The sequence below is a fragment of the Melitaea cinxia genome, chromosome 20 (genome assembly GCF_905220565.1).
Source record: "Melitaea cinxia chromosome 20, ilMelCinx1.1, whole genome shotgun sequence".
Classification (NCBI taxonomy): Eukaryota; Metazoa; Arthropoda; class Insecta; order Lepidoptera; family Nymphalidae; genus Melitaea; species Melitaea cinxia.
In genome coordinates, this window is record NC_059413.1 from 6870124 (window position 1) to 6895668 (window position 25545).

Genomic DNA, 25545 nt, shown 5'->3' on the forward strand with positions numbered 1-25545 from the left:
GAGTGAAATTTGAGTGTCAATATATATTTATCAGTACATTTATGTTCAAACTTTTGCATTTTTTATTTTCTGTTACTGTACTGTGTGAGTTATATAAGAGTTATTGATTACACTTTTAATCATTTTTAAAGGTTCAACAGAATATTGACTAGATTTCATTTTAGTTTTGACTAGAATTTAGAAATTATATCATAACGTGTGCAAATAAATACTTTTTAAAGTAAACTTTGTAAAGTGAGCATAATTTTTTTTTGTCCACAGATCCATAATGACTGTGAAGAAAGGTAGCCGATGTGGTGGATTAGCAGCTGTCGTGACTCGTCAGAAACTGCATATTACCAATCAACAGATAGACATCACAGCTGTTAGTAAATCAAATCTTAGGTTCAACACAATCGTTGGTTTTAACGAAAAAGATCAGTTACAGTTAATCACAAAGGATGAAAGCAATGAAGATGATAAACAAAAGGTGATCAAAGATTACGATATCAAGGCCAGCAACCAAGAGAACATTTGTATAGACGACATTGCGAATTGTGTCAACGTTGATAGTTATCCGAATTGTGAAAACACGCTAGTTTTTTACGTTACAAAGAATTCTAATAAAGAGGCAATAGCACTTAGATTTGAAAACGAACAGGATTTCAAAAGAATATATTTCACTTATAAATATTTCAAAATGCGAAACAGATTAACGAGAAACAGTTACACTAGTAGCGAAAATTTGCTTTCGAAGAAGAAAAATGATTCGTACATCAATCGGAGCAACGATGATTATAGTTTATTTGACAAAAAGCGATCAGAGTTCGATTTGATGCAAACTGTCGATAACGATGGAATAACACATTTATCTGTGCAGCAGAAGAGCTTTACCACCCGCTTTGATCAGCCTTTGAGCCTAATCGGATTAAAACATGAGAGAGATCACGGTGAAATAGATAGTATTATTTATACAGATATAGATATCCCTAGTAAACCGGAAAAGAAGAGGTTATTTCACAAAAAGGCTAAAGCACCTCCCCCTCCATTGCCTGTCAACAAAGAGTCTTCAAAGATACTAAAGGGCGAATTTGTAAGAGTGAACGTCGAGAGATCACCAGACTTGATTCCCAAAGATAATAAGCAGAATAAAATACCTGATATTCTAATGTTTCGAAATAATAAAACGAAAAAGAATAGCCAGAGCAATTTATGGACGGTTAGCAATAAAGGTTGGTAAATAAAATTTATTATTTAGTAAATATTTGTATTAGCTTTATAGAAGCTTGCCTAACTCTTTAAAGTATGATTTTCGTAATAAGGAAATGGGTGCTCGTAGGTTACGACTGAAGTGTTAATTGTGATGCGTAATTTGTATTAGCACCGTTCGGAATAAATTGCTTTTTACGTTCAGTATTTTGCTTTATCTTAACTAATATACTCCCGTGCGATGGCTGCAAGCCTTTCTTTATCCTTCAAACTTGCGTTTGCAAAAATCTCTTATCTGTTTTAGGGTAGTGTCAACTGTATTCTTACGTTCGTATATTAAAGTAAATGTAGTAATGATTGAGTTGCTTTTTATACAAACAAATAGCTTTTTAAGGTCATTTAACTTTGCCCGCCATTCTGGTTTAGTGGTGTAAAACATTCATTAACGCAGATAGTCTCGAATCGACTCCTGCTCGAAACAAAAATTGTGTTGGTAAAAGTATTATTTCTAGCTGGGTATTGGGATTACAATCCCACACCTTATTCAATCCCGATGGATAGAAAAGCGAAAATGATCGATACCGCGCGTGCGTCCCACATTGTTAAAAAATATAATAAAATCTAATTGAAACTACAGGTTTTTGTTTCCCATACCATATTGTAACATCACAAATTTTTATTTGATACGTCGTATTTAATTTAACAAACATTTTTTTCCTAACAAAATAATAATTAAATCATAATCACGTACAGGTAATCTGAGTTTTTAAAGTATTTGGGTGTATTTTCTGTCAATCGGAAATGTTTAAGATTAGCTAAGCTATGGGGAAATCTAATATATGTATGTCTAGAGTATGACTAAATTTTAATATTTTTTTTTGGCATAAAAAATATATTAGACACAATTATTTTTATCTTTTGCTTGTAGCTTGTATGTGCTCTTTTTTGTAGATTGGACCGTCATTGTACAGCCTCAGAGGCCATTTCTTTTTTCAAAATTAATTAGTAGTATAGTCCTATCGGTTGTTGTGTGTCTCTTTTTATATTTCTTTTTCTTGTTGGAGCTTTTTTTAATTCTTCCTTGTACAAGAAAAGAGTATCTGTGTCAGTTTCATATGAAAACGACGTCACACTCTTAGTTTTCTTTAACTATAGTGAATTATACTATATACCTACTAGCCGGCATTATTTTTTCCTTGAATATAATAATTATAATAACGAAATAAAGTATAGCCTATCTATCAACTTGGATAAATCTGCACACAGTGTGCAAATTTGATTAAAACCAGTTAAGTATGTAGTTTAGAAGTCCATCGCGGAAAACAACGTGACGCGTAATTTATTTATACTAAAAATATAATAATTTTTTTTGGCGTATTATCCGAGATATCACTAAATTTAAAACTTGCGGGATTTGCGGATCCGCGTTTTGAAGGTGCGGGATCCCGTGGGATTGTGGGATATGTATGGATTGTCGGCAACGCGCTTGAGATGTTTCTTTTGTTGCAGACGTCTATATAAGCTTCGGTAATCGCTTACCATCAGGTGGCATAAAAAAAAACTTTTATTTGGCAGTGGTCGCCTACAGCCTGTCTGGGTTTAGTTCCGTATATTACATAATCTTGAATTAAAATTCACAAAGTCGCGGTCAAAGCAAAATTACTTTAATGTTAGAACAAATAGACCTTGAAGTGGCAGAAAAATATAGGAAGATTCAAAAACTGTAGTCTAGGAACAGCAAAAACCGGTCTCAGAATCAATTCATGTTAATAGAATTATTATTTTCTTTTATAAAAAAATTACAATGAACATGTAATTTATAGGCACGTTTACTTTGTTAATTATGAGAGGCATGCGAAAATCGTTTAATATTTGTACACCAGTTATGTGAGAGCAAAGTTTAATTTTATTAGTATTTAATTTTTCTGTAAGTATGCACAATTAACAATAATTTCAACATAAAACGCTTTTCTTTTACTTACGTTTTCTTATTTGTTTTTATCATTGTTTAATTTTTTACCAAGAAAGTTCTTAGTTATATTTGCTTTTTAAAAAAAAATGCTTAAATATAAGACCACTCACACGGCTACACTTATTATATGGATACTGCTTCATTGTGTCGTATTATATAAGTTTGTCACTATGAATAGTTTTGATTCCACGTCTCCGAAATATCAGAGTTTCAAAATGTTCAAAGTTTCAAAATGACAATCGCAGCAAATGCTGTATATATATATATAATTGAAGTATCTGTCTGTAATTTAAAAATAACTATTTCTTTCAATTGCACATAGCTATTTTAAAAGATACTAAAACAAAACAAATGGTTAAAAAAATTTGTCTGTTTGTCTATCTGTCTTCTTTGTTTCTGTATCCGGGCTAATTTTTGGAATTGGAATTTTTGGTTTCCAGTACATGATAGAGGAGATTGTGTTGGACTTTTATCCCAGAAAAAACCGTGTTTACCGCGCCCGAATACCTACCACCCAAATAAACATGAAATAACCAAACGTTTATATTATTAAATACAACATGCGAGAATAATATTATAAAGCTGAAATTTTATTTGTTTGTTTGTTTAAACGCACAAATCTCACAAAATACTGGTTCGAGTTGAAAAATTCTTGATTGTGTTTGATAGCCCATTAACCGAGAAAGGCTATAGGTTTTTTTTTCTTTAAATAAACGCTAGTGAAACTGTGCCACAGCTAGTAAATAATATTGTTTACGTTTGAATTCGTTTAACAATTTAGCCTCTAAACACGAGGAATTAGTTTTTATAGACTTCTTAATTTAAAAACATTGAGTTGCATTCGCAATTATATCCGTATCGATGTTAAATAGGTATAAAAAATACGAATTGGCAAAATTATCTGGAATCAAGTTTGAATTCCGTGTTGTAGTGTAGCGTTCCAAATCATCGCATCGTAATCAGCTTGTAACATCCCACTGTCAGATACAGGGCTCTCCATGTAGGTGAAGAATCATGACTCCCTTAAAATCTAAATATTCTCGATTTTACGTTCGATACTTATTTTGATTTTCGAAATGTCATACAAGCTTAAAATCCAGCGTGTAAAATCTTTATGTTGTACATAAAAACAAAACTAATTTAAAAGCAATTGCATTCGAGTCAAGGCCGCATGTTTCACAATGGGTTGTTCACCTGTGTAATGACATCGCTTCTCCTTTCGTTATGCCTGTCAGCAGTCAGCATTTCTGACTAAATACGGACTTTTTACATAACTACCTAATAATTCTATATCTCCTACACTTCATACATACACGTGAATTTTTTTTCTTACTACTATATTTCCTCGTCAATAAAACTGTTTGTTCGAGTAAAACTACTTTACGTACGGTTGACCTAGGGAGTAAGCTGTTGGATGCGTGACGATAGCGTTACGAAAAGTGTGATTGGGTGAGGCGAACGGAATATGAAAGGGTAAGTTAGTGAAGATAGAAAAAGAGAGAGTTACGTTTCGTATATTACTGTAGGGACAGCTAAAAAAGTTTTACTTCAGTCGTGTGGTCTAAAGCACACTTTTTTTAGTACGTTATTTATATATATTATTATTTCCTATAGATAAGTAAGTGTATACGTGTTCCTTATAAGGTATTTTTTGTAATATTTATTATTAAGTATATAATCTATTAAAAATAATTACTCGCTTAAGGCGTGTTTACCAAGTAGATGTCTCTTATGGCCTTCTAGTCAATGTTGTTCATTAATATATACTTATGCATATCATATATATTTGTATAAATAGAAATGAATCGCGCAAATGTATATACCGACTTAGATTGAGAACAATTACACTAAATTGGATAATTTTATTCGTTCGTGTTTGTTACTGTCGGGACAGGGTTTTTAAACAAGGAGAACTTAAAAAAAATCAATGTACCTATTCAAGAGAAAATATGACAGTTCGAAATCCGCTGGGTCATCTTGTTTTATATGTATGAATGCTCAATAAGCATTTCTTTATTTTAATTAAATACTAGCGACCCACCCCGGCTTCGAACGGGTGCAATGCTAATACTAAATACAAAATATAAAATAAATATTTGTAACGTAAGCGCAAAAAACGTGTTTATGTCCGATATCACATTAGAAACCTCTAAAACTATCAATGTTCTCTACTATATTATGCATGAACTATGCATATAAACCTTACTCTGAAATCACTCTATTTACTGAAGAAAACCGCATCAAAATCCGTTATGTAGTTTTAAAGATCTAAGCATACAGACAACGGGAAGCGACTTTGTTTTATATTATGTAATATATATATTTTTTATTTTCAATCCACAAGCGTTAGTATATTAATCACGTATCTGCATACGACCTAAAAATTTGAGCCATTGGGTAATGATCGTTGCACAAACATTATACGTTTTACAAACAGACAAATTATTTGCATAGCTGAGGCCACGTATGTTTGATATGAGATCATAAAACAAATCAAACAAATCTTTACCAATTACTTAAGTAATTAATGATTTCTAATGTAAGAAAAATTGTTAAACGGAAGAAACCAAAACAGCGTGGTGTTGGGAGTGTTTATTTGCATTTTCTTCGTAAACATTTGAAATATTTCGATGTCTTGTGAGAGATGGCTGTGAGAGCCACGATTCTTTTATATTAATAATAAAAATAAATAAAATTACTAGCTGTGAATTGCATTTTCCCCGCATAATTTCTGTTCTCGTTGGACTATCGTGATCAGAAGCAGCCTATGTGTTTTTCTGGATCTACAGCTATCTGTGTATCAAGTTTTATTACAAACAAACATACATTCATGCAGGGCCGCCGTAAGCGGGCGTGCAAAGTGTGCACCGCACACGGGCGGCACGCCCAGGGGGCGGCAAAACGAGCGACTCATACCTAATTCTAGTCATTGTACCCCTGGCCGGTCGACTCCTACTTAGAGGGCGCGCTGGTATCCTATATACCAACTTGGGGCGCCTACTCCGCAGCGGGCTAGCCGGTCACCGCGCGCGAGTCGCGCGACCAATAGTCATTTTATAATTTTTTGTAATTTTTCATAATCATAATTGAGAAAAAGATTATAAGGTGGCGAAGTAATCACAGAGGAAACACAAAAAAATTTGGCACGCAAGCCTGCGCGACTTGGGACACCAAAGATCCACGGCACCATTGTTGCGCCATTATTCGGAGAGTATCCCGGACTTCGAAGAGGGCGACATTAGTGCAGCGCTCGGTCAGCTTAAAAACGGGAGGGCCCGGGGGATAACGGAGTTACCACTGAGCTCCTTAAAGCCGCAGGGCGACCTGTCCTAAAAGCCTTGGCAAGACTCTTTAACGCCGTCATCCACCGAGGTACCACACCGGAGGCGTGGTCCAGGAGTGTGGTGGTGCTATTCTTTAAGAGAGGCGATAAGTCTCTGTTGAAGAATTACAGACCGATCTCACTTCTGAACCACGTCTATAAGCTGTTTTCGAGGGTTGTTACGAATCGTCTCGCCAGAAAACTCAACGAATTCCAAAGCTGTTTTCGAGGGTTGTTACGAATCGTCTCGCCAGAAAACTCAACGAATTCCAAGCACCGGAGCAGGCTGTGTTTCGAAATGGGTACAGCACCGTGGACCACATCCATACTGTTCGGCAGATTATTCAAAAGACAGAAGATATAATCAACCGCTGTGTATGGCATTTGTGGACTACGAGAAAACCTTCGACTCTGTCTAGACCTGGGCTGTCCTGGACTCTCTCGGCAGAGATGTCATATCGACTGGCGATATATCGAGATACTGAAATGTATGTACGACGCGGCGATGATGACCGTTCATGTCCAGGACCAGAGAACAGGACCTATTTCCCTCCGGCGTGGGGTAAGACAGGGAGAAGTAATATCACCGAAACTGTTTACCACTGCGCTGGAGGATGTCTTTAAGACCTTAGATTGGGGAGAACGAGGCATTAACGTCAACGGTAAATTCATCTCTCACCTTCGTTTCGCCGACGATATCGTCATCTTTGCGGAGCCGTTCGATGAGTTAGGTCAAATGCTGGCCGGCCTAAACGAGTCCTCCCAGCATGTCGGTCTCTGTATGAACTTGGACAAAACACAAGTTATGTTTAACAATTAAGTCATACCGAGATCGGTATCGGTCGATGGTACCCTTCTCGAAGTTGTTCAGGATTATATTTACTTAGGCCATACTATCCAACTAGGCCGCAACAACTTCGAGAAGGAAGCCGACAGGAGGATTCGGTTGGGCTGGGCGGCGTTTGGCAGGCTTCGTCGAGTCTTCACTTCGAAGATTCCGCAATGCTTGAAGACAAAAGTCTTCGAGCAATGCGTCCTGCCTATGTTAACATAAGGAGCCGAGACGTGGACACTGACGAAGGGATTGGTCCACAAATTTAAAGTCGCCCATCGTGCAATAGAACGGGCTATGCTTGGGGTTTCTCTCAAAGATAGGATTAGAAATGAGTTTATCCACGAGAGAACGAAAGTAACCGACATAGCCCACAGAATTAGCAAGTTGAAGTGGCAGTGGGCTGGTCATCTTGTGTCGTAGGACCGATGGCGGGTCCTGGAGTGGAGACCGCATCTTGGCAAATGCAGTGTAAGACGTCCTCCGGCCCATTGGACCGACGATCTACGTAAGATTGCCGGTGTAGGCTGGATGAGGATTGCGGAAAACCGGGATGTGTGGCGCGAACTTGGGGAGGCCTATGTCCAGCAGTGGACTGCATAGGCTGAAGTGATGATGATGACGTATTTGGCTTTTTTAGCAATAACTTATTAAATTATTCCAATGATAAGTTAATGAAACATTGTAAAGATTTAAATCTGTAACTTAAAGGTAATTCAAGTAGTGAATCAGACATTGACGGTATTGGTTTATTTCATGAAATCATTGCATTAAAGTTGCATTTTACAGAAAAACCAGTCTGATGATCCACAAACCTTATTACAATATCTTTTTACCAATGACTTAATTTCAACATTTCCGAACACAGCAATAGCGCTAAGAATATTACTTACACTGCCAGTTTCAGTTGCATCTGGTGAAAGATCCTTTTCAAAATTAAAAATTATCAAAAATTATTTAAGATCAACAATGCTTCAGCAAAGACTAAGTTATTTAGCTATAGTTTTAGTTGAACATGAAATTTTAGACAGTTTGGATACAAGAAAGTTGATAGAAGATTTCGATAGATAGTCGTTGGGCGGCATAATCGGTATTGCACGCGGGCGACGACACGGCTAGCGGCGGGCCTGCATTCATGTATCTTCACAAACTTTCGTATTTATAATGTTAGTAGAGTTTCATTAATTTCTAAGTAATAATATCGTGTAAAAAAGGTTAAATTATCATAATTATCAGTCATAAAAGTCCGTCAGATAAAGGTTCATTTAGGTTACATGTAAGAGTTTATTTACAGATATTATACATACTCATATTTCCAGATTTTGACAACGCGTTGGCGCAGTAATCTCAAGCACTGGCTGTTCGCGGTCGCGGGTTCGATCCCCGTTCACGACAGACCACAATCAGACAGTCCATATAGATGTTTTTCATGGTCGGGGCGTTTGTGCTTGTGTATTGTGTATGTTGACCCCTACACAGGAGACAATCATACTGGAGGCAGTTGAGTGTGAAGCGCTTATTTTTTTATATTGACTTATAATACGAACCATCACTGATACCATGAATATGCAAATTTAACTTTATTAATATTTTGAATTCTTAACAGTTCAATTCATCCTCTCTTGTACTAGTTGACAGAACTCAAAATTAGATTTCCAGATTAAGCTGTTATCATCAAATCTAAATCAAAAGGTGGCATGTTAAGACATATTATGTTACATTTCAGCAGCAAGTAATTACTTAGCGATTGGCTAAGTTTTAGTAAAAGTTTGTTATTTTCATTTTTCCATTGACACCCTTAGTTACGAGTTCGGATATTCTTTAAGACTCGAGTTGGATAAGCTTGTCTTTGACGGTAATTAAAAAAATAAAATGCAACTCTGTATTTCTTATTTGCACTTTTATACTAACTTTTACGTATTTAAAGACATTTACGTAAAGCATACCTACGTTAAATGTACTTACGTTTAAATAAATGTATGTCGTTTTGGTTTGTTGCGCGTTACAATTTGTTGCGCAAATGTCTATAGAAAACAGTTTAACAGGCTCACCGCAAATATGTTTAAATGACACAGGCTACTTGGACATAGGTAAATGTAATAGTCTAGTGAATGATAGTCCATACATATTTTTCAACATAAAATTTACTTTCATTTTTATTTTCAAAACAATTTAAATTACTGATATTAAAATTTGTTCCTTCATTTATTTGTTTTTACTCATTCCTAATCGTTTTTTTACTTAGGTATTGGTGAATCCATGAGAAAATGTCAAAATCTTATAAGAAAAACAAATCTTTTCATTAACTAACAATGAAACTTTATGGCCGATTGAACTAAACATTCAATTTATTGTTAGAAAAATGGATTCCCATTCCCCCAGGAGCTCTGGTCACCTTACTCACCATAGAAACATAATACTGCTTGAAAACAGTATTATTTAGCTGGAATCTTAGCCAGGCACAGTTATGTTAAACGATTTAAAAAAAATACCCCTAGGTTAGCAAACAAGCGTACGGCTCATCTGCTTGTAGCCTGTAGACGCCCGCAACACAGAACAGAAAACAGTATTATTTAGCTGTGATATTCTGTAAGGTCGAGGTATTTCCCCAGTTGGGTGCTCCAGATTTTGAACTGGATATTGCCTGCTGTGTCCTACCTCAGATGTGCATACCTTCAAAACTTAAAATAAACCTTTTCAGAATCTTGGAATTTGAGCACCGAAATGACGTCACAACAGTTCACACTTGTAATAAACTACCATAGGATTCCTTGTTATTTTTCTATTAAATCTAGTATTTCTAAAACATTGCATATAAGTCCCTCAGTTTTCTACAAAAAACAATATATATATATATATATATATATATATATATATATATATATATATATATATATATATATAATATATACGGGTAGCAAACCAATGTATAGTTGATGTTAAGTGCTTACTACCTGTGCCTATTTACATTTGCAACATTAGGGAAGTTGCAAGAACGTTGTCGGTATAACAACTGTAACTGTAACTGTGTAACTTTTTTTTTATATGGAATACAAATTTTCCTAGTTATCTATTTTTTCAATAAACAAGAAATTTTCTTTTTGTTAGACGATTAATCCTACATTTTAATCTAATATTTTCTGCAATACATCAAACGAGTCCAATGACACAGTTACGCATTATTGCTCAGTAATATATTACAGGAAGCTATCCGTGCAAAACGAACCGCGCGGGAATGGAACCCGCCCTTCATGGTCGGATTGTGTCACAGATATCCTGTTACTCAGCCGCTAAGGTCGTACGGTAGCCTCTTAAATGTAATTAGAACATTATATGTACATATTTCAATAGTATATCTATATAAATAAAAATGAATGTTTCTAAGCGCATAACTCGAGAATGGTTCGACCAATTTGGCTAATTTATTTTTTTGTGTGTTCCTTAAGGCCCACGAAAGGTTTTAATACCGGAAAAATAAATTTAAAAAATATCTATATAAATACAAATCTATTAACTTTTGACAGAACGAAGTCTGTCCGGGCAGCTAGTCTTATATATAAAATTCTCGTGTCACAATGTTAGTTAAAACACTCCTCCGAAACGGCTGGACCGATTTTTTTCCCTACCTAATCAATGACACGGATTACATCGTACAATAACTAGTCATAGGATTATAAAAGCTTACAGATGGTGGGCTGGCCATTAATTCTTTTGGCTTAAGTTTAAAAATCGGAAAAATAAAAAAGCGTATTTGGTGAGATAATATCTTTTGGTCACAATCCGCTTGAACAGAGTGGTGACTGTAGGCATAAACCTTACATAGCTTATCACTGTGTGTCACCTTGATAAATAATTTAATGATATTATTTCAAGATATATTTGTAAATAGACTCTCTACCTCTGAAGATGTCAATAATTTATCTTATCACGAAAGAGGCCAAATTAAACAAAAGCAATTATTATACCTATTTAAAAGACAACAAACTATATAGTTATCTGTTTATTTAATATTACACAATTATTATGAACTAGCTGCCCGGACAGACTTCGTGCTGTCAATAGTTAATCACTACACAGTATAAAACAAAGTTGCTTCCTGCTGTGTGTATGCTTAGATCTTTAAAAGTACGCCACAGATTTTGATGTGGTTTTCTTTAGTAAATAGAGTGATTCCAGATGAAAGTTTATATGTATAATAAATGCATAATATAGTAGAGAAACACTGATAGTTTTAAAAGTTTCTAATGTGATGTCGTAAATAAACACATTTTTTTGCGCTTAAATTGAAAATATTTATTTTATATTTAGTATCAACATTGCTATTGCTGCATTAGCTCTGAGGTTACGGCAGTAAAAAATATAGCCATCTTCTCTCTTCCCGTGGGTGTCGTAAGAGGCGATTTAGGGATAACACAGTTCCACTATAACCTTGGGACTTAAAAAGCCGTCCAATAGCGGGATAGCCATTCAACTGCTAGCTTTGGAGTACACAGGCCGAAGATGGGCAGCTGCGTCTTACAAAGCTAGGTCTGCGGTCACCAACCCGCCTGCCCAGCGTGGTGACTATGGGCAACATACAATGATTTCATTCCATTTTTGGTGCTAACTTGTGGAGACCTATATCCAGTAGTGGACTACGATAGGCTAAAGTGATGATCAGCTTTGCTCCCGTGCGAAGCCGGGGCGGGTCGCTAGTAGTGAAATAAATGTAACGTTTTCCGAGTGATGACTTTAATGTTTTTTTTTCTTAAATATAAAAACCTTCTGTGGGACATAAGGAACACATAAAAAATAAATTAGCGGAATTGGTCGAGCCATTCTCGAGTTATGCGCTTTATACATTTTTATTTTATTCATTTTTATTTATATATATATAAAGTACTTAAAAATATATACAAGTAATTTTATCGTTGTTTTATATAATTTTACCATTACATACTTGAAAACAAAACACATCGCTTCAGGCTATAGACCTCTTTCCCGCGTAGGAGAAGGATCGCAGCTTAATCCACCACGCTGATCCAATGCGGGTTGGCGGATATGCTCTCTACTAGGAGTAACGATCGCTATCAGGTGTACATGATAACAGCCGGGACGAATGGTTTAACGTGCTCTCCGAGGCACGGTGGGGAAGCACACACATATGTATATATTTATAACTGAGATGGAACCTGAACTGACAGCTTCTAAGTATTTTACGCTTTTCAGTACTGCGCAAGAATTTTTTTTAAACAAGAAAAGATTCTGAATACTCGTAGTTTCTTATTAGGAAAAAAAATTAAATATTAACTATTAGGATGCGGATTGGTGTGTAATTATTTTAGATAGAATAATTATAGTTGTTTTCATAAGATTAGGGGTGTAAGATAACAAAAAAAAAATGACGGTTGTAGGTACGTGATCTTCGAATCATCCGAGGCTATTATAATAGATAGTATAAGAACAAACAAATAGTTATAATAGATAGTATAAGAACAAACGCTCAGACCGGAAACAGATATCTGTTTAACAAAACATTCAAATATTTTTAACATATGCAACTTTCGTCATCACCAGGACGTTCGTTATTGATTCATAAAATTCCTGCAAGTCAGAGAAAGTTCTATTTATCTGGTCATACAATATTTAAGGAAAATTATTAAAATGAATATATCATTTGTTTAGTGAATGAGTCGAAGCGGAAGCCGTCAGTAACGCAACGTATCAATTTCACAATTAAAGTGTGACCAAGCTCGTAACGTAATAACTATCCTGAAGTCGGCTGTTATTCCAACCAACTTTGGTCTTTCAAGTTTTGACTTTTGGGACAGCTTAAAATGTAAAAAATACAGAATTTTTCACCTAGCGTTAAATTTTTCAAGTAGCATATAGGTCTATGCCATTAAACCAATAGTGATTGTCGGTAATTAACGATTTTAACCTTAATTTATGTGCTACGGCCATAGATCAAGTAAAAAAAGGTAGATAACGCACCTAGAACAGAAAACTGAAGCCACTTTTTTAAAGATGTGTGAGTGAGTGAAGTGTTGACACCTTTTAAAAAAAGTCCCTAAAATTTTTATTAAACAATTAATTTAATATAGGTAAAATGGGTATGTGAAAATAAAAACCTGTTTATAGTTTTAAATAAATTTACTAAAAATAAAACAAAAAATCGGTAGAATAATAAAAAAATATATTCGTAAGATAATCGTATGAATGGACACTTCCTATCCCCTCTGTTTATCTCTTTTAAAAGAAAAATAGTTTTAAAAAAACCGACTGCAAACTGTTGCAGTCGGTTTTTTTAAAACTATTTTTCTTAAACCTAGAATCCTTTATGTTGTATAAGTTTTTTAAATTTTTGTCGCTTAGAACTCAGAGTCATCGTCATTGTTTGCATTTTACTAATATGATGTAGTCTTATGTTCAAATATTTTTCAATCACTAATCGTATTAAATTGACTTTATGCGCATGGCCAGCATAATCATGGTCATTTTCTCAGTCTTACAGCCGCTACCCATTCACCTCTTATTAAAATATTCGTTGGAAACCTAAAACCATGAAATTTGATAGTAAAATATGGGTATCTAGTTTACTCAAAAATTGTAAAAAGTTAAAACATAAAACAAACGAGTTAATAATTCATAAATATATTTTGATTTTTTTATTTTCAATTTATGTAACATAAAATAACACGAGAAAAAAAAAACAAAAACTATGTCTACTTTTTACTTAATTATTTTTCTGATTGCGTACAATTTACTTACTCACATTTTGGGGTATTGAAAAAAAGAACTACTGGCAACACTCCCGTGGTACGTCATTTCGTGACATTGAAGTTATAAGTTCCGAATAACCTCAATATTATTTTGGAATAACAATAAATTTAAAGTTTTATATGTACTTACGTGTGAAACAATATTCCTTCAGATTTTTTGTTTACTTTGGTATTGTTTTTGCACCATTTAATCACACAAGACGGCATTTTATAAGCAAAGTTACTGTATGAAGCCTCGTGACATACTAACGAAAATGAGCGTAGTTTGATGCATATGTGTGCGTGAGCGCGTGTATTTACTTGAAGAAGCCGAGTTTTGTGGCTTCACTAACAACAAAGGCCGCGCATCATCTACTTTTTTTTACTATATCTATGAGATACATATATTATAACTAGCTGTGCCCCATAGATTAAGTAAAAAAATTAGATAATGCACCTAGAACAGAAAAGTGAAGCCACTTTTTTAAAGATGTGTGAGTGAGTGAAGTGTTGACACTTTTTAAAAAAAGTCCCTAATTAAATATAGGTAAAATGGGTATGTGGAAATAAAAACCTGTTTATAGTTTTAAATATATTTACTCCTTTTTTCGATTCAAATTGTTACATAAATCTATTGTAGCCGTGTTTTGATTTATTTAATTATATAAATCTGTGTCAATGAAAACTTGCGTTTTTAAGTAATTGATGATTCCTCTGAGGGGCAAGTTCCTGCTTTAAAGACGTCTAACTCTTTGCTGTAATGAATTGATTTTATTTTTACATTTTTTTTAAATTAAGTTCCTGTTTTTTTAACTTTTCTCTTAGTTTATGTTTTCTAGGTGTATCAAAGATTGAATCTTGGTTAAGGACTGATTTAGACTCATCCGGTAGGTCCTAGAACAAAAAATATAACATTAAAATACGTAGTAGTAAGTAGCAGTATGTACTTGATGGTACTCTGCGAAGTCCACGTTTTGTACTGTACATGTCAGCTTTATCAAAATGGTTTGAACAAACCAACTAGATGAGGATGGCTGTCGTTGTAGTTCATTTCGGCTCAGTCATAAAGCAGCTACCCATTCATCTCCTATTAAAATATTCGTTGGAAACCTAAAACCATGATATTTAGTAGTAAAATATGAGTAGTTAATTTACAAATTTAAACAGAAACAAACGAGTTAAAAATTCATATTTAATTTGACTTCAATTTAGGAAAAACATAAAAATCACACAATAAAAAAAAAAAAACAATAATGTTGTCCACTTTCTACTTAATTATTTTTCTATGATTGCCTACAATTTACTTACCCGCATTTTGGGCTAATGCAAATAAAAATTACTGGTAACACTCCCTCGGTACGTCATTTCGGGACATCGAAATTATAAGTTCCGAATAACCTCAATATTATTTTGGAATAACAAGAAATATAAAGTTTTGTATGTACTTACGCGTGAAACAATATTTCTTCAGACTTTTTGTTCACTTTGGTATTGTTTTTGCACCATTTAATTACATAAGAAGGGCATTTTGAAGGCAAAGTTACTGTACGAGGCCCCGTGAGGTACTAACGAAAATGAGCGTAGTTTGATGCATATGTGTGCGTGAGCGCGTGTATTTACTTGAAGGAGCCGAGTTTTGTGGCTTCAGTTACAACAAAGGCCGCGCATTATCTACTTTTTTTTACTTGATCTATGGCTACGGCATGATTCAAGTTGATTGTATCACAATTATGGAAATCAATCAAAATCAAAACTTACTTCGCTAAAGTCGGCTTTAAAATTACGTCGGAATTATCGTGCATGCTAACATATGACGTATAAAGTAAGTGGCTGATTTGAAATGTACATTTTATTGAGAAGATTCAATAAAAACCGGCTGTTTGTTTATGAATTTTTACTAAAAAATCTGTATAAGTAAATATAAAACGCTAAATTAATAAGCGCATAAATTTCGAAATATTGTCGAAACAAAGTTTATATTCAAGAAAAAAAATATAGTAAAAAAAAAAAACGTTACGAAGTTTGTTGTGTCAGCCAGTTTATTATAAATTTGAATACTTATTACCTTTTATCACTTCAAAAGTCGTATTCCTTGATCTGCTCGTAAATCTACTCACACCTATACTTTTAGCGTGTCACTCTGCAATGTCAAACAAAATTATTGATGCTAATTAGTTTTAATGCGAAATCATGATTTATGAAAATGAAAGACGGATTTGATTAAGTTGGAATATTAAAATCCGTAACTTCATTCGATCAGGAGATGGAAACAAAACTTCTGTATAAAAGGATAATATTATGGTGAAATCATTGTTGTTGTTAACGAAATATGTTCTATGTTGTATTTCTTTTTCTTGCATTTATTTATAAATAAAGTAAATCATTCAACTATAAATATAAAGGAGACCTTAAAATTCTTTAAAAATACAATGATTTTAGAGTTGAGAATCATCATGTCCAGTCAATCATCGACTTGAATGTTTAGACCGACGATTTGTTATTTGATTTTTTATTATTATTTTATACACCCGTAATATATAAAAATGAATGTTGCTAAGCGCATAACTTGAGAATGGCTCGACCAATTCGGCTGATTTTTTTTTTGTATGTTCCATAAGGACACGGAAGGTTTTAACGCTACTAAAAATTTTTTTTTAATTAATTTTTACTATTAACTTTTGACAGGACGAAGTCTGTCTGGGCAGCTTGTATTATTAATATTAATTTTTTACAGCTCTTGAGCTCTTACTTTTTTAATAATACAGTTTAAATGTTCGTAAGTAAAACAAATTGTTTAATAATAAACCTAAATAAATAAACTTTTAAGAAAACTTTAATTGACAAATAATATACGATACAATAATTTGTATTTTATTGTGAAACCCAAAGGTCACGTACCAGATTGTATGTGCAAGTTTAGCCTAACAATTCGTTGGGCGAAAACACTTTTCCAATTGACCTCTAGTAGAGTCTTATCTGTTGTATCGGAGCAAGTTTCGAGTTTGACCTCGCCATTTCGATGAAAGGTCTCGACTATTGCATAAATTAGGCAATTTGTCTCGTGTGTACAAAACATCTCTACGTGACGTCTCGTACAACATAATAATGAAAACGTGTTACGAAGTTAAGTAAGATTCATTAATAGTCATCTTTAATTTGTTTAAACCATTAGGCGAATATTGCACCAGCTACACATAATATAATAGTAATAGGAATAAATTTTTAAGGAGTTTGTTTGTTTTTTTTCACTTAAAAAATTATAGCTAGCTTTTTTGTAGAATATATATATATATATATATATATATTCTTTTTTTGACTTGATAACGTCTTATAAATCGATGAACACCGGCTAGACACACGAAAAAGTGTCACGTTACGCCTGAGCCTGAGGCCCAAGCGTTGACTTGTGATTTATCTCTCTTCTCGCGTGACTTAATAGTGTAATAATTCAGTGATTCAATTCAAGTTATAAAAGTATGCAATTTTTCATCAATGTTTCTTTATGACGTTGTCACGTCAATTTATCGTCCGTACACCGACCTTACAGACAACCAATTTTGTTTTTACAATATTGGAAGCCATTATACCAAATGAATGATTTAATAGATGAACGAAAGCTTCTCTGTATGTAGGAACTGGGCATATTACGAATACATTAACTTTCAATGGGTAAACGTAATAATGACCTTAATTGCGGTTTTCGATGTTTTCCTACAGTTAGCCTTGTGTCGTCTTAATAGTCGAAATAAAAACTACATTTACATGCATCGGAGCACGGAAACCTTCGTGTATTGAATTAACGAGATTACGTCTTATTACATGCGATGATAACGATACGGTAACAGTTTTTATTAATTTAGAATTAAAAGTCCACTGTTTATATTTTTTATTTTATTTTAAAAGCAATGGTTGAAAGCATTACTAGCGAAATTATAAATGAAAATTTAATATATTAAACAATTGATATAAGAACAGATACTCGAATATTACTATCATTAATTAAGATCGGTGTAATTATACGAAAAATACTTTTCGAACAAAGTCGAAATTATTCTCAAATATCGTGTCTGTATCGCGTGATGTGAAGATATCGCTTAAAGTGATGTAGCTAAGAACGTAAACTGACGTTATGACTAACGTGCTAGTTTTTACATAATTATTTAAAAACGAATAATGATAAGGCTGACGCCGCGTTGGCGCAGAGGTCACAGCCATGGATTGTACCTGTTGCGCTGGCGGTTGCGGGTTCGATCCCCGCACATGACAAACATTTGTATTGGCCATACAGGTGTTTGCCGTGGTCTGGGTGTTTGTGCAATCCTTGTGGGTCTCCCCACCGTGCCTCGGAGAGCACGTTAAGCCGTCGGTCCCGGTTTTTATCATGTACACCTGATAGCGATCGTTACTCATAGTAGAAAATATATCCGCCAACCCGCATTGGAGTAGCGTGGTGGATTATGCTCTGATCCTTCTCCTACATGGGGAAAGAGGCCTATGCCCAGTAGTGGGATATTACAGGCTGAAGCGAATGATAAGGCTGAGTTCAAACTCCAATCAAAAAGTTATTAAAACTTTTTTAAATGTATATTTTTCTCATTTCAGTGACCAATGGATACGAATCAGACAGAGAAGAATGGAGAAACAGCCGCTCTCAGTTCTCTACGACAGCTTTCGACAGTCTCGCTCGACCTACTAAGATGGCAATGGCGCTGACATTCAAGAAGCCTCAACGCCTCGAACCAGTGCCACAATATTTCCGCCTCACAACTGACACGAAGCCCAAACTTGCTCCCTTGCCTTTCCACCCGAACAACTACCTTCAAAGAGCACCAAGATTACCTCGGCCAAGTGCAGACGTCGGGAGAAACCTCACGGCAGAACACAGGAAATATATGTCGCTACAAAACCTTGAAATTCCCAAGAAATTAAGTGAACCGAAAAAACAGTACGACAAAAAGGCGAATTATAATAATATCTCCCACAGGATTACGGGTTTGACGAATAAATTACGAGATTTAGGCACCGGTAACACGATCGGAAGATTTAAATCGCAATCTCATACCGATGTTGCGAATCTAAAACCAGTATTGAAGATGAACGTTCAAGATGGAACAAAACGTTCCGTTGTGAGGACTTGTAGTGTAGAACCACCAAAGAAAGTTACGTTTAGTGCCTTCGCTACCGTTCAAGTAGTCTAAAATTTAAAAACATTAAAAATTATGACCTGTCTTAAATTATAATGAAACTTAACATATCTGTAACGTTATATAGAAATAAAGTGACTTACTCTTATAAATATTTTGTTTATTAAGTATTTGATTCATAGTTATCAAAATAGGAATATTAAAATTTATATCCTCAGTAACAAATAATAAGTCTTCATGTATTTTTTAGTTTTTATAACTAATGTAAAGCAGGCAGATGTCGAAAAGGTATTATTTCAGTACAATATATGTATGCTATAGGGATAGAGGGTCTCCTATTCAGTCGATTAGAATTTTCCGTAATTATATGATATTCTAATGTAACCTACACTGGCGTTCGTGTGAAGTTACTTGACCTTGCGTTTCCTTTTTTTGATATAGAAAAGACAACAAATTAAATTTTGCCATAAATACTTGACTTGATACTAAATTTTTGCTTAGATTTTCGGAATTGCTTACCTAATAAATGTTATTGTTTATATTATGTAAATAGCTGTATTTAAATGGCATACGTATATTTAACGGATCCTGTACTCCGGGATTACCTGTAAGTATTAACCGGTTATAAGAAATATAATCTATTCCTGAATAACCGGTTAACACATTACCGGGTTTATTAAGTCACATCTATGAATATTTCAGTTATATATTTTATTAGATCTGTAAGGTACCTATAAATTATTAATTACTTGTAAAAATAAAGCAGGTCGGGATTGTGTTAATATGATATAAATTGATGTTTTAAAACAAACAACACAAATTTAGTGTTTTTATTATTTTAAAAAGAGTTCCTTGTATCTACTACTTATGAGCTGAGAAAGCCTAGTAGATAGAACAAGTAAGTTGATACTAGACTCTTATATTTGAAGTCGTACTTACTACTAAAAATCGACAAGTTAATAGAAAAGGTAGACTTGGTTTTCGTGGCGTAGCTAAGCCTTGTTGGAATGGACCCGTGGCTACTGCCTAGCATTTAAAAGCTCACGATGGATTAGACTAACACAGATGACTAATTAATTTATAACTTTCGTGATCAAAATATGTCGTGATCGCATTTATGATGGGCTTCTACCGAGGACGTTCTAATTCAAAGACCACATGTGTTAAAGGAATACGATATTTAAGTAAATGGGATATGGATCTTGGGAAAGATAGAAAAAAGGTTTATCAGTTTCCGCTCACGTCTATCACAGTTCGATCTACGCCTCTTCTTCTTATCATATTTGTCTAAAGCGATATTAACATAAATAGGGCTTTTTGTAACACTAATAAAATACCTACAATATCATATTTTGTATAGTTAGCATCTAAAATATTGTATATCTATATAAAATTGAGTAAAGTCGTAAACAAAACAATTTTATACCACAATCCATACCCACTATACAATCCAATACAAATATCTAACCGTACCAATATTTTATCGTGATTTGAACTTTTTTCTGTCGCTTACTGGTTACTGTAATTTACATTGTATCGATCGACATCCTTATTTGCTTACAGGGAAAAGTTACTCCATTAAGTGATAATAAAGTTTCTACAAAACTATTCTTTTTTTCCTTAAATCATATTTAAAGACTATCGGTAACCTTGAAACTGTTTTATTTCGGTTTCAATACACGGCATTACACAAATAGTTGTAGAAAAGAGCAATCGCTTACGTTTGATTACGTAGAGCATCGTCTCTGTCGCTAATATTAAGGTGAAACTTTGTCTCTGACAATATTTACTTAGAGTTGTTAAAATCCTGCGATAAGACCATCATTCATCTGTGACATCGATGCGAACATGTAATGAAATTTGAAGGTATATGCCAATGAATAGTAAAGTTTAAAATATTAGTATTCTTAATTATTATATTATAGTTCCGGCAATTAAAATGTAAATTACTACACTTTTAAGTAGACGAGCCTCACGGTTTCACCCGCGTAATTCCCAATGAATTTGAATAGAATGTGGTCTACATGTTATTCCGGATATCCAGCTCTATCTACGCAACAAGCTTCATTACAATCAATTCAGTAGTTTATGCATGGAAGAGCAACGAACATACACTCCTCCATTCTTACTTTTCGCATTTATGTTACTACTAGTTAATATTAGTAGGATGTTAATGTCTGTCTTGAGGTTTGTTCATAATTTATAATCACTTTCGTGTCTTTCGTTTTGTATCATTTTTTTTCCCATTTTATTTAATTTGTATCAAATTTTTAAATATCTTAATTTGAGGCCATATAGTAACAGTAAAATATTTTAGTGGTTGTAACAGCTTTTGATAGATATATGAAATAGGCAATTCATTAATTTGACTGTTAAGCTTTAATTACCGAATTGTTAACGTTTTAGGGACAGCGACAATACTCTACGATAATAAATCTAGCGGATTATCATTCTAAAACTCGATATATATTATTTGTTACTATGTGTTATATGTAATAGCTTACATTAGTGTTTTTCATTGAAATAAATATTTCAGGTTTTCTACTCACACACATCTTTGCGAACATTTGTTATATTTGTGACAATCATACACATCAACAAACCGACAGGACCGTCTGGCTTAAGCGTTCCATCTTTAATGAAAGATTTTTTTTTTGCATAAAAACATGAGTTAGTGTTCTTAAATTTCAGATGGCATCAGTGATTTCTATCACGTTATAGAATTTAAATTTTGTTTTTTTTTTTTGTCAAAATTACTTTCTTTAAAATCATCATTACAAATGTGTTAATAGAAAACTATTAAATTATTACCAGATACTACTACTGCACTGCTGACTACAGGTTTCTATTTTGAAGTTTACACATGGGGAGTAAAATGGTATGAAGCCATAATGCCGACCTGTCCCGTGGCTGACAGTGACTATTCACCGCACGACGTCTCTTGCAAAAAAGATAAATATATTTTAAAATATAACGGAAATTGTTCTGAAAGAGTAAACAGTTGTCAAGTGTAAGAGGTGACAAACATATTTTTACACGCTTTTTATTAGCTTCATCTGTATGTTTGTATGTGTGTATGTTTGTTACCAACTCTTTTGGACTTCATTTTTTCCTGTATAAAATTATTCTTAATATTGTTATATATGCATAAAAATACTTTTTACTCTACACACAAGTTTTTATTTTTATTTTTCGTTCTGCTTATCCCTATGTCATAAATTGTAATCCCGTTGTTCAGTTAACAGTAACGGTAAAGTACAGTACGGTTTTCAAAAGTCACATATCATAAAAAGAAAGTCATAAATCAACTCATTAATAAGAAAATCTTAAATCAAAAATATATGTTAGATTCACATACACCCTCAAAAGATTGTATGAAAAAAAATTTTTGCCAAACGACGTCTTACTGTTCGTAATCTAAATTTACTGCTCCATTAAGTAACATAACCATTTTAAAAATGTGGTAAACAGTGTATTAAATATATTGACATTTGTTAGTGATAAAAAACGCTAAACGATACACAATAAATATTCACTTTTTTCAATGTTGTGTGACTTATTTGAAAATCTATGTGTTTGAAAAATTTTCAAATAACACCTTAAAAACCTGTAAATTTCATTTATAATACATTTATTTTATTATCAAAGTCAACCTAGAGTTAATAAAACCTTTTGGAAAATATATTGATATAAGTGTGATCTGTTTAACGCTGAAGATTGGCTCAACGCAATGTTTTGTTCTTGAATGTTCCAAAGATTGAAATGCCACCAATCTTTATGAGATTGTTGTCGGTCAGTTTCACGTGTAAATAGAAACCTAAATATATTATTTTATTTTATAAAAATAACAATATTTAACATAATGTCCTTTTGACTGGCCGGCGATTTTTATTTATTAAATGTTTTTTTTTTTTTTTTGAATAGATAATAAATAGAACGACACTGACGATAATTAATCGATTTAAATATATGTATTATTTTCTATAAATTATAAATTATTGTTGTAAATAAAGTGTATACCATCTATAGGGTTTTTGAACAAGAACTTTGTTTCATAAATCAAAATAAAACAATAAATATAGATGACAGCTTTTTGAATTTTGTATAATTTTTTAATGTATTAAAAAGTGTAATGTTTGACAATTATTAATGAAAAATTATATGTGATAAATAACCACCGCGACCACGACTACAAATACTCGATCATGTGATTTAACACTTCTTGATTATTTTAATGTATTTATGTTATAATCATAGAGTCTCGGTATGGAGCCAACCGAATCGATTGCAGCCTCAACATTCAAATTTCGTGAAGTGATTAACACAATAGACTCACCATTTTGTCGACAAGTAGTCGTAGTTGTGGTTATCATTTTTCGTTCATATTTGCCAAATCTTAATATTTTTAATACAACAAATTTTTTTATTATTGGCATCATAATTTGTTGTTTTATTTTGATTTTTACAAAACATCCTGTGGAAAAACTCCGATATAAAATATTAAGTTTCATTGGGGATCCTGATAGATCTATCTGGATTGAAAAATGCCACGATAAAATTTTTATTATAACGTATCAAATTTGAATAAAGTATTTGCAATCCCCGTTTAAACACACAATAGTTTACAATAACTTCCCATCGATCGTCGTTTTTGATTTTGATCTATCTGGAACTTTCAGCAGGGCAAGTTCTTGTAGAAAAACCCTTACTTACTACATAAGTAATGTTTTATATTTATGTGAAATTTGTCTTATATATAATTAATATAATTTACTCTGTACATGTGTATAAAATATATTTCTTACAATAAGAAAAGCGATTGACAAAACGATTACTTATTATAAAAAATAAACAACAAACAAGTCCCATATATTTTACTGTAATCAAAGATTGAAAGATTGAGTATATATTTTCTTTGGACTTAACCAACTTATAAAAACGTCATTTTTTAAAATATTATTTGAAAAATTAGAGGTAAATAAGAATTTTCTTTATAGAGTGACGCCATCTTGATTTCTTTAATCCAAACTATTTTCGTATCAAAAATGTTTTGGACGAAAATTACATCCTTTAAAAAAATTAAATATGAGTATATTGTAATCTTTGTGTTAACCATAAAAATTACAAACTGACTAATTGAAAGTTATAATAGCAAGCAAGTGTCGATTAGCAAAATTGCATTTTTGCACGATAGGTATTATCATCCTACTTGACGGTAATGCTACATTCCATATAATTACCGTAATAAAGTAAACAAATTTTTTTACGGACATCGAAGACGAATTTCAAAGACTTTACAAGAAATTTTAATAAAAAGCCTATTACGACTACATTACAAAGAAACATAAAATATTATGTGACAATAATGTAAAAAATATATGAGCTTGGGAGTATTCGTTGATAAATTGGAGTTTCAATAAATATATGATATTGAATGGGTATGTCTAAGTCAAGAATTGAGGAAAAATTATGAATAGATTTTGCATTAAATTAGGTAAATTAAATTCGATCATTGTTAATTAATGATAATTTTAATTATTAAATGTTACGAGTATGTAATGTAAAATTAAATCAATGCTTACGTTTATTCTAAGTGTGTATGATATATTGTTGTTGCTTGTTTTTAATTTCGTCCTGAATTTGTTTAAAAAATAATAAACTGTGTTTTTTTCTCGAAATATGTTTATTTAATTTTTACTAACTTGACAAATATCTCATTTTCAATGCTTATTGTACAATAATAAAACTATTGGTATCAATATCATCATCATCACTTCAGCTTATCGCAGTCCATTGCTGGACATAGGCCTTTACAAGTTCGCGCCAAAAATGGCATGTACTCATGTGTGTTTTGCCCATAGACACCACGCTGGGCAGTCGGGTTGGTGACCGCAGAGTTGGCTTTGTCGCACCGAAGACGCTGCTGCCCGTCTTCGGCCTGTGTTCTTTAAAGCCAGCAGTTGGATGGTTATCCCACCATCGATCCGCTTTTTAAGTTCCAAGGTGGTAGTGGAACTGTTATCCCTTAGTCGCCTCTTACGCCACCCACGGAAAGAGAGAGGGTGGCTATATTCTTTAATGCCGTAACCACACAGTGCATATTATGTGTAGCTGGTGCAATATTCGCCTATAATATAAATTAAACAGAAAATAATATGTTATGTAGTTTTAACTATAAAAGTAAAAATTGAAGTACGAATTACTGTGCCATTATGATAAATGCTCGATGAAATAATAAAATTTTAAGAAAACGTTATCGCACATTATTTAAAATATACAAACGAAGGTTATCATTTCGCATCGGTGGAAATTTCTTATCGTAAATATTTCGCGAAGCACGTTGAGTT

The 25545-nt window shown here is 33.2% G+C and overlaps 1 protein-coding gene across 1 annotated transcript; it reads left to right on the top strand.

Moving 5' to 3' along the window:
• Positions 1-268: 268 nt before the first annotated feature.
• Positions 269-19252, top strand: LOC123663491. Its single transcript, XM_045598166.1, has 2 exons — positions 269-1211; positions 18657-19252. Exons 1-2 carry the CDS (start codon positions 269-271, stop codon positions 19250-19252), a joined length of 1539 nt encoding a protein of 512 aa, XP_045454122.1.
• Positions 19253-25545: the final 6293 nt, after the last annotated feature.